This window comes from Peromyscus californicus, unplaced genomic scaffold (assembly GCF_007827085.1).
Source record: "Peromyscus californicus insignis strain IS unplaced genomic scaffold, ASM782708v3 Scaffold_13__1_contigs__length_99412109, whole genome shotgun sequence".
Lineage (NCBI taxonomy): Eukaryota > Metazoa > Chordata > Mammalia > Rodentia > Cricetidae > Peromyscus > Peromyscus californicus.
Genome location: NW_026294424.1, coordinates 85,290,006 through 85,300,495, shown reverse-complemented (window position 1 = coordinate 85,300,495; position 10,490 = coordinate 85,290,006). Strand labels below are relative to the sequence as shown.

The 10,490-nt window shown below is 46.2% G+C and overlaps 1 protein-coding gene across 1 annotated transcript in view; it reads left to right on the top strand.

The window, feature by feature from the left end:
* Positions 1-10,490, top strand: part of Scarb2 (scavenger receptor class B member 2) — a 57,145-nt gene that overhangs the window by 10,677 nt on the left and 35,978 nt on the right. The window contains exon 2 of the mRNA XM_052735378.1: positions 7,194-7,351. Coding sequence (XP_052591338.1) covers positions 7,194-7,351 — 158 coding nt within the window. The remainder of the gene's footprint in view (positions 1-7,193; positions 7,352-10,490) is intronic.

Below are 10,490 nucleotides of genomic sequence, written 5' to 3'. Positions count from 1 at the left end.
GAGGTGCACATGTGACATGTTGCTCTTGTGTAGCTCTGTGCATGGGTTCCAGGGATGGAGCTCAGGTCATCAGGCCTGGGCACTAGGCATTTTTACTCACTAAGCTAGCTTCTTGGTCCTTGCTATGTAGCCAAGGCTGGCCTTGAACTCCTGATCTTCCTGCCTCTGCCTCCCAAGTGCTGAGACATAGGTATGGGCCACCATGACGGATGACTTCCTGTTACTTTTTTAAATCAAAATTTGAGTATAAAGACTTTGCATATGAAAACTTTTTTATTGTCCAAATTTTCTATGGCAGCAGGGTGTCCTGGGCAGGGAGAGAACGAAGCATCGTCTTCCGATTTCAGGTGACAGTGAATGGGAGCCTCATTTGGGAGCTGAGGGTGGCAGCCCACGCCACTCCTCCCGCACATCTGTAGCTTCTTGTTGTTTTCATTCGCTGTGTCAAATGTCTCTTCTAAATCTGATATGACCAACACACTTCTGTGCACACGGATCGTTTTATCTTAGGCAAGAGTGAGTCTTGCTTAAAATTCTGTGTGACATTTGTGTCCTTAAACTAACTCTTGTCCTGAGAACGCGGCTTCTTCTTGTTGGGCCCAGGAAGGACTTCACTCTGTACCTTTTGGCTGATGCACAGAACAGTGTGTTTTCCTGCCTGTGTTGTTAGTTTGGCTTTTGTTCTTAACTCACCACATAACAAGGGATTCCTTCCAATATTTCTTTTAGTGATAGGCCACAGTCCTGTGCTTTGAAAAATCTATCCCATTCTATCTGGCTAAAATTAATAAGCACTCGCTAACATCATTTGTGAGACTGATTTAGGACCTTATGCTGGTTTTTAGTTTAGTCTAAGACAGCTCGGCTAATTGGAATTTGTATCTGGGGCTGTCACTGCCAGAGCAGAACTCTCAGTGATGGGCAGCAGTTGTCCCCATGTATGGCTTTATGTTTAGAATGGCCCAGGGCAGCCGTGATACTGGTTCCTTGTGTCTGGCAGAGTGAGTGACTTCCTGTGTTAGGCTTTCTCTGGTCTTAAGGTTGTTATTTGTTCGTTTGTCGATACGACTTTTACAGAGCAAGCTCTTGGCCTTGCACCGCCAATGCCTTGTGTATCTGGTACAGAACTAGAAGGTTCGGTCAGTGGGGACACACAACTGGCCCATCCTGTGGTACAAGGTTCCCTTGCTTTCTCTGGGTACATTAGCATAGTGGGGCTGAGCAGCATGGAGGCTCTGAGCTTCAGTTCTTCTTCTCTTAGGTCCTGACATGCCTGTGGATGGAGCTCAGCTCAGCATGACCTCCCACAGCCGCCATACTTCCTTTTCCTCAAGAACTCAGCCTGACTGCTGGGGAAACTCGGAGTCCAGTGTGTTATGCTTTCTCTGTTGTTTTTATGGTTCCCTCTAGGGTAGGGTTGCTAGATACAAAACAAGATGCATAGTCTAGTTTCCAATCCAGATAAACAGCAAAATAATTATCTCGGTATATATGTGTGTGATGTTACCATTCACTTCCAGGTATCAGTTATTGCTGCCTGGCCATATCTCTCAAACACACATTATTATTATTGTTATTGTTATTATTATTATTGTAAATATTTCAGTACACGTTGCAGGCATCACAACACTTTGTGCCTAGTTAAGACTAAATTATTTTCTGGGCTGGAGAAATGGCTCAGTGGTTAAGAGCACTGGCTGCTCTTCGAGAGGACCTGGGTTTGATTCCTAGCATCCACATGGTGGCTCACAGCCCTCTGTAACTACAGTCCCGCTGAATCCAGTGTCTCTGTCTGACTTTCTTGGGTACCAGGCATGCATGTAGTATAACAGGTGTACGTGTAGGCAAAACACCAATACAAATACAATTTTTAAAAATTAAAAAATATTTAAAAGATTAAATTATTTTCTACACAGCTCATGTAATATCTGGGACATAATTATACTTAAAAAATTGTTTCCATGAAATTCAACTGCATTTGCTAAATCTGTTCATTCCACCAGATTGTGAGGTAGGTAAGCACAGGCTTTGCCACATTGCAGCCCAGGACTTGTCCAGGCTTGATTTAACGTACTGGCTTTGTAACTTGGGAACATCTGTGCTACTGTCTCCTTGTCTCCAAACTGTAGTTTCTTTTCGATTCTCTTTTTGGTGCTTGACTCTGGCACAAACTGGAAAACTGGAAGTTCTTATCTTGCAGGACTTACACAGTCCCCGACACGGGCAGGGACACCATGGTAGGCAGCTGGCAGTGGTGGCGATGGTGACTGTCCTGTGAGCTGGCCTCAGGAAAGGATAAAAATAAAGATGAAACTGTTTTAGAAATGTTGGCAGCTGCATTTGCAACTTCCCTCTGCCCTCTCATTCCCCCCTTGGTGTCTCTCTCTCTCTCACTTTCTTTCACACACATACATACACACACACACACACACACACACACACACATACATAGACAGGCAGGCAGACACACACACACATATACATACATACGTAGACAGATAGGCAGACACACACACACACAGATACATACATACAGACCACACACACATACACACACAGATACATACATACATAGACAGACAGACCACACACACACACATACATACATACATACATACATACATACATACATACATACATAGACAGGCAGGCAGACACACACACACACACACACACACACACACACACACACACACACACACACACACAGGCCCAGGGTCTCTTCTGGGATTTACAGAGGGCTCCTTGACAAGCATGCAAAAAACCATGTGAGACGAAGGAAAGACATCAACGGTGCAGGAAAGGGGCAAGATTGGAATGTAATAAAAGGAGACAGGACAGTGTGTTTGGATGGCTTCGGTTCTTCTCTGTTCTACAGGACAGAGAAGTGCTGTGGGGTCAGGCTGACCATGGGGAGAACCAGAGTCTGCTACCAACTGTGACCCAGGCAAGCTGCCACGGACTGTTTCAGTAGTTAACTATGAGTGGTCGACTATTTGCCTTGTGTAAGGAGACAAGGCTTCTAAAGGTTTATTTTTATCTACACGTCAGAGAGACATGTTTATAGATGCCCAAGTACTGGCTTCCACCCTTTCTGGAAGGAGCTCTGCCCCTTTCTTCTGGAAACTCCCCACTTTCCTTTGTACCTTGGGTTGCCTGAGCTGCATGAAACCAAGCAAGATAAGCCCAGCTGCTTGCTCATCTGTTCGGCTCTCACTCGTGGAGTCTCCAAGATAAATGAGACCCTGGATCCTTTCTCCCTCACATTTTCCGCATGCCTTGGTGCTGGGCCATAGCTGGTGAGGCCCTCTGCTCAATGGCCGATCCTGCCACTCCTAAGCACCCCACTTTCCCCAACACCACGTTCTCTAGCCTTGCCCACTCCTCCCAGGAAAGCAAACTCTTGGCCTGACCCTTGAGACTCCGCAAACATCACTATTAGCTTTTGCCGTTTGCAATAGTCCCTTCCGTCCGTACAGTAATGCTTTCAAGTAGCCTGTCCTGACCCAAGTCAGATTTGTATTGTTCACCTCCACCATCTCCCCCTCCCCCGCCAACCCACCCTTGCTGGGAATTGAACTTAAGGCCTTCCACGTGCTAGGCGAGGGAAAGGTTACCATTGGGCTATATCCCCAGCCCCAGATTTATATGGGTGTTTTGTTTTGAAGGTTCATGTGGTTTCATGTTTATGAGTGTTTCGCCTGCATATGTATGTGCACCATGTGTGCATGCCTGGTGCCCACAGAGGCCTGAAGATTTCCTGGAACTGGCGTTACAGACAATTGTGAGCTTTCATGTGGGTGCTGGGAATTGAACCTGGGTCCTTTGGAGCAACAAGTGCGCTTAACCACTGAGCCATGTTTCCGGCTCCTCCTCCTCTTTTTATTTAACCCTCTTGACCATTGTGCTACACTGCCTGTGTTGAACTGACACCTGAAAGGGGTGCATTTCTGTACTGTTTGTGTTTTGTTTTGCTTTTCTCTTTGAGATAGGGTCTCATGCTGTAGCCCAGGACAGCCTCAAACTTGTGGCCATCTTCCTGTCTCACCCACCCCAGCACTTGTTTGCAGGCGTGGGCCACAGCATACAGATGCAGCCCTTCCTGTGGGAGACCAGCTCCCACTTTTTCCTCCCAGGGTACTCTTGAGGAGAGAGGGATAAAAGATTTAGATAGAAATATAGAGGGGAGAGAGACAGACAGAAACACAGGATAGCCTCGGGAGGGCCTGGATCCTTATCCACTGGCCCCTCCTGTCGATTCTAAAGGGCTATTTATAGAAATGCCAAGGGGTGAAGCAAAAGACCGCCCCCTAGCACAGCCAAGTGCAGACCCTTCCAAACACCTGGTGACCACGCACGTATTCAAGCCATCCTCTAATGCAGCCCTGCTGGATAAAGCAAGCTCAGATCTCACTAGGAAACCTTCGTGGGCCTCCACACCTTTCTGTATTTGATTTTTATAAGATTAGCTACTTTATTTTTATTTTGTGTGTGGGATGTGTGTTCACTGGTGTGTGTGTGTGTGTGTGTGTGTGTGTGTGTGTGTGTGTGTGCGCATGCCCACCTGTAGAAGCTACAGTAAGATGAAGACACTACCAGGTGTCCTGCTTTTCACTCTGCTTTACTTGCGAGAGACAGGGTCTCTCACTGAGGCTGAAGGTCACTCTTTGATGTAGGCCGGCTGGCCATCCACCTACGGGATCAGATTGTCAGTGCTGGGGTGACAGGCACGTGCACCACCCATGCCTGTTCTTTGGTTTTTGTTTTTTCCAGTGTGGGAACTGAGGATTGGAAGTCAGGTCCTCAGGCTTGCACAGCAAGCCCTCTTAGTCACTGAACTGTCTCAGCAGACTCCCTTCCTCTAGTCTTGGAAAAAAATGATGAGTCTGGTGCTGCATTGCCGAGGTCAGCTGACCCCTCCACAGGAGCAGCCATTCCAGCCCCCCGTGGGCTCTGTGCAGAAAAGAAAGCCTGGCTAACCTTTACACTGAGTTTACCTTGTAGCCTTTGACTTGAACTTGTTCCTCTGACCTTCAGCAAACGTTTAGTAGATTCACCTTTTTCACTAAGCAAGCAGAGAAGAAAATACAGATGGTAGGGATCAAAACAGTTCGAGGGTCACGGCTAGTGGCTGGCGGTGTCACACCTGGGGTTGTCTCTGTTATCTGCTTCCCCCAAGGTCTTTCTGTGCCTGGACAAAGGATCACGCCCCAACTTCTCTTCCCATGTCTAAGGCAAAGTCAGTGGAAGCTAGTCTAAAAGTTTTCTAGTATCATATCGAACCAACATTTCTGCAGGAAGTGTGTTGTCCTCCGGGTCATAGGAAGTGTAAAAGCACAAAACAAACCTACTATTTTTTGGTGAACAGGATGCTCCATTTTGAGAAGGCAGCCACTAACCCTGTTGGTTACGTACTGAAGAGCTGAGTTTTCATTTTTGGTTGCTGGTTTTATATGCCTCTTGCTGGTTCCTAATGACTTCCATTAGTAGATGTTTCCTATGCTGACCATCCTTAAGTGATACTTATGTGCCTTGTCATGGAGTTCATTGGCAAATAATAGATTTCTCCCAGTATAGGTTTCCTCGGGGAGTTTGTGGAGAAGAAAAATTATTACCCAACCTTTTTCTAGAAAGTTTTGGACAAGAAAAAGCGATCCTTCTCACAGCTGACTAACTCTTTGAACATCCACGGGTCTTGGAAATTCTCTGGAAGATGAAGTAATTATTATTTACAGGCTCTACATTCTCATAAATTAGTTTTAAGTAGCTTAAATTCCTGGTACCGTTTTTTAGGTGTTTTATCCATGCTTTCTGATAGAAATATGAATTTGGGATATGAGGGATATTAGCTCATGACACCTTGGTAAAAGTAGGAAGTAAAGGAAGGATTGTGGGGAAAAGAGATTGTCTACAACAGTCACTAACCTCAGTTTGAGTTTGAGCCAGAGACAGCCATCTCTACTTTATGGATTTGTGAGGGATTGACTAGAAGATGCATGCAAAAGCTCCTGATGGTGGAGTTGCTGGGTGGATGTGGTTCCGTGTCAACGGCAGGACCAAAGCTGGTGCTGACCTGCCTGCCTGATTCTTTCTCTGAGGCCAGCTGGGAGTGCAGTGTGCTTTTCAGTGACTTCTAAAACTTGGTGCTATTAGTGGATCTTCAAAATACTGAAGCCACACGGTGCTCCCATCCATGAGCCCTGTCTGCAATATCTTTCTGTTAGAGCAAATATTTACTGAAGACCTATGACTTAATAGGGCAGTGGGTCCTGGTAGTGTAAGAGATGGCCCTGTTCTCAAGAGATTGCAAGTGGATGCCGAAGAATTAATGAAAATAAGCAATTGAGGAGGGCAGAGCGTGACAGGCACCTAGGATCTGCTTTTGCTAACAAGCATGGAATCCTAATTTGGGCCATGAGATAACTCAAAGCATGATGGAAGCCTGGCCACTCTGCCCTCCTTTTGTGCTTGCTTTTAGTCAGATTAGACTCCTACTGAGTCTGCACAGGACAGACATGATCATCCCTGAGGAATGTCTATCTGTCCTACCTAGCTTAAACCCCTCAAGGCTCACCTACCCAAAAATGAGAACCATTGTGTATGATGGAGTGGTTATGTCTCAGAGTGGGTCATTCGGTAGGAACCAGTTGGTACAACAATTAATTTTTCAACGTACCAAAGCCCCTGGCAGGGTCAGTTCTGAGACAAAGATGGGCAGAACCACGCTAATTCTCCCTCTGTTTAAACTTAAGGTTCACCAGGCATGATGGTGCGTGTCTGTAGTCACCTAGGAGGCTGAGACAAGAGGACTGCCTCAAAGGGCCAGCCAGGGCTACATAATGAATTTCAGGCCAGCCTAGACTTCAGAGTGAAACCCTGCCTTAAAGCCAAGCTAAACTCCACACTTCGACAGCTCTGTCAAGACCCCAAAGATGAACTTGGAGTCATAGGATTCCTTTATGTATTCTTCTCAATGCATCGATAATGCTCTCTGTTTTTTACAGTCACTCTTCTCTTTAATTCATGGATTGGCACAGGTTGCCACCCCCAGCTTCTTGTGGTTTCTGGGACCTGAACTTTTGCCCCCAAAGCCCAGTTACAGGATAGAGAAGGCCCCGCTTTCTGCCCTGTGTTCAGAAGCAGTGGCCTTTTTGTAAACCAGTTTTGTTTTTGTTTTTGTTTTTTCTCCCCAGAATATGGTGTTGAGAAATGGTACCGAGGTCTTTGACTCCTGGGAGAAACCCCCTCTACCTGTATACAGCCAGTTCTATTTCTTCAATGTCACCAATCCAGAGGAGATCCTCCGAGGAGAAATCCCCATAGTAGAAGAAGTGGGGCCGTACACCTACAGGTGAGTCCCTCCTCCACTGTGAGCCTGGGGGGATACTGGAGGCGGTGCCAGCACAGCCTGCTAGGACACGAGCTGGTGGAGACACAGCTTTGACTCTGCTCTGTGTGTGGCATTGCTGGGGTCTGGGGAGATTCCTCCACAGAGCTCTGTCCTGTTCAGGAATGCTGCCCCGTCCTGTCCTCCACGGCCGCTCTCCACCTCTGGCCTTTTAGGGCTCCCTCCAATTTCCTTCCACATGTACTTAGTTTTGAATCAGTTTCTAGAATTTACTGTTAATCTGAGGTTTTTTTTTTCCCAAGACAGGGTTTCTCTGTGTAGCTTTGTGCCTTTTCTGGAACTTACTTTGTAGCCCAAACTGGCCTCGAACTCACAGAGATCCGCCTGCCTCTGCCTCCCAAGTGCTGGGATTAAAGGCGTGCGCCACCACTGCCCAGCTCTGAGATTTTTTTTTTTTTTTTAATGTTTCTCACTCATTCAATTTTTTTTTTCTTTCTAATGAGACAAGATTTCCTGTAGCTCAGGATGGCTTTGAATTCACTATGTCTCAAAAGATGACTTTAAACTTCTTGGACCTCCTGACTCCTAAACACAGATTGTAGCCTTTATTTCATGTAGGATATGAACCCAGGACTCCTTGCATGCGTATCCCAACTTTCTTTGAGACAGAGTTTTACAATCTTGAAATTCATTCTGTAGACTGGGCTGGCCTTGAACTTGAACTTGTGGTAATCCTCCTGTTTCAGCCTTCCAAGTGCTAGGATTTCAGACTTATTCAACCACACCCAGTTCATCCATTTCTTTCTAAGCCCCATGTGTAAGAAATAACAGGTGGTAATTGTTTTTGTGGCAGTGACTGCCAGTTTCAAAGGCTAAGAAGATTGAAGAATGGTGTTGGTGACTTATGTGTACAGGTCAAAGGTCAACTTGCAAGAGTCAGTTTTCTCCTTCTACCGTGTGGGTCACAAGGACCAAACTCAAGTCCTTAGGCTTGGCAGCAAGCACCTTTACCTGCCAAGCCATTTCCCCAGCCCTGGATCATATGTTTTCAAAGTTGAGCACTTGGGATGCTAAAGCAGAGAGAATATGGCAGGTCAGGACTAGTGTGGGCTATATCATGAATTCTAGGCCAGCCTGGGCTACACCGAGACCCTGTCTCATAAAAGCAAAACAAAAAAACAAAAACAAAAAAAACCCACCACCAACAAAAAAAACCCAAACCAAAAAGAACGCTCATGACAGAGTTTGAGAGTATGAATACCTCTCCAGTGGGTGTTCGCTCATCCTCATCCTCCCCAACACCACCCCCTCTCCCTCCCTCCCCCCCCCTCCCTCTCTGCCTTCTTTTATCTTTTTTTTTTTTTTTTTTTTTTTTTTGGTTTTTCGAGACAGGGTTTCTCCGTGTAGCTTTGCGCCTTTCCTGGGACTCACTTGGTAGCCCAGGCTGGCCTCGAACTCACAGAGATCCGCCTGGCTCTGCCTCCCGAGTGCTGGGATTAAAGGCGTGCGCCACCACCGCCCGGCCCTTCTTTTATCTTTTTAAATAGTAAGTCCAGTCAGAGTGCCAGGGCTCAGGATTCTTCCATCACTCCAGGAGTTGAGAACAGCCTAGGTTAGAAGAGACCCTCCCAACCACGTCCCCAAAGAAGGAAGGAAGGAAAGAACAAAGCTTCAGAAAACAAGTGGGGTTCAGTGGCACACCCCTATAACACCTACACATTCTGACACAGGAGTATCATGAATTTAAGGCCAGCCTGGGCTATATAGAAAACCTAATCTAAAAAAATAAAATAAGCTGGGCAGTGGTGGCGCATGTCTTTAATCCCAGCACTTGGGAGGCAGAGCCAGGTGGATCTCTGAGTTCGAGGCCAGCCTGGTCTATAGATCGAGATCCAGAACAGGCACCAAAACTACACAGAGAAACCCTGTCTCGAAAAACCAAAACCAAAACAAAATAAATAAATAAAACAACTAACAAACAAAACACACAAAAACCAAAGCCACAGATTCTAATCATAACTCAAAAGAAAACCCAGCCTTCTGCTAAACTATCTCAGGCCACTGTGTGTGTTGGACAGGTTTGCGTTTTTTTTTTTTTAGATGTGGTCACGTGACTAACTCCTGCAGGTGAAACTGTCTGTTACAGCCCCCAGATCCCAGTTTTAGGATGGTCTTAACTGATTGCTCTTGGGGAAAGTTCAGAAACATCTTACAGGTGTGTTTGACCCTCAGGGCTCTTCCGATAAATTTCGCAGTGCTCTGTGACATTATTGAGAGCAACCCCCCCACCCCACCTCTCACTCACAGGCATTTTCCTTCACATGTGAAGGTGTGCGGCAGTGTTAGTGCGCACCCGAGTGTAGCTGTCTGAAACATTGTTCCCCAAACTTGAAAATTACAGCCGTTATCAAACCAGCTGCTCCGTCTTGCTTGAGTATCAGCAAAGAAGCGTGCATGCTGCTTCTAGACCATAGAGTCTTTTCTGTTTGGTGTGTGTACATGTGGGGAGGTTAGAGGGCAATCTTGGGTGCCAGTCTCTGCCTTTTATCTTGTTTGTGGCAGGGTCTCCTCTTGGCCACTTCTGCACAACACTCTGGCCTGCAAACTTCCAGAGATTCTCCTGTCTGCATCTCCCATCTCACTGTAGGAGCACTGGGGTTTCAGGCCAGTGTTACAGGGTCTGTTTTCACCTGAGTTCTAAGGATCTGAACTTACCAGGCAAACGCGTTACAACTACACCACCTTCCTCGGTTTTTTGTTTGTTTGTTTGAGTGCTTACTAGAATAGTCTAAGCTCGCCTCGAACTTCCAGACTTCCTGCTTCAGGCTCCCTAAGGCTGGAGTTACAGGTGTGTTCCCCTGGCCTGACTCTAAAGCATAGACTTTTAAACAATGGTAACTCTATTTCTTTTTTACAGTTTTTGTGAATTTCATATATGCTTATTTATTTACATCATTTCCCAACTCCTTCTATGCCCCCCACTCCTTCTCAAATTCATATCCTCTTTAATTCTCTCTCTCTCTCTCTCTCTCTCTCTCTCTCTCTCTCTCTCTCTCTCTCTCTCATACACACACACACACACACACACACACACACACACACACACACACACACACACATAAATTTATAAATACAACCCACT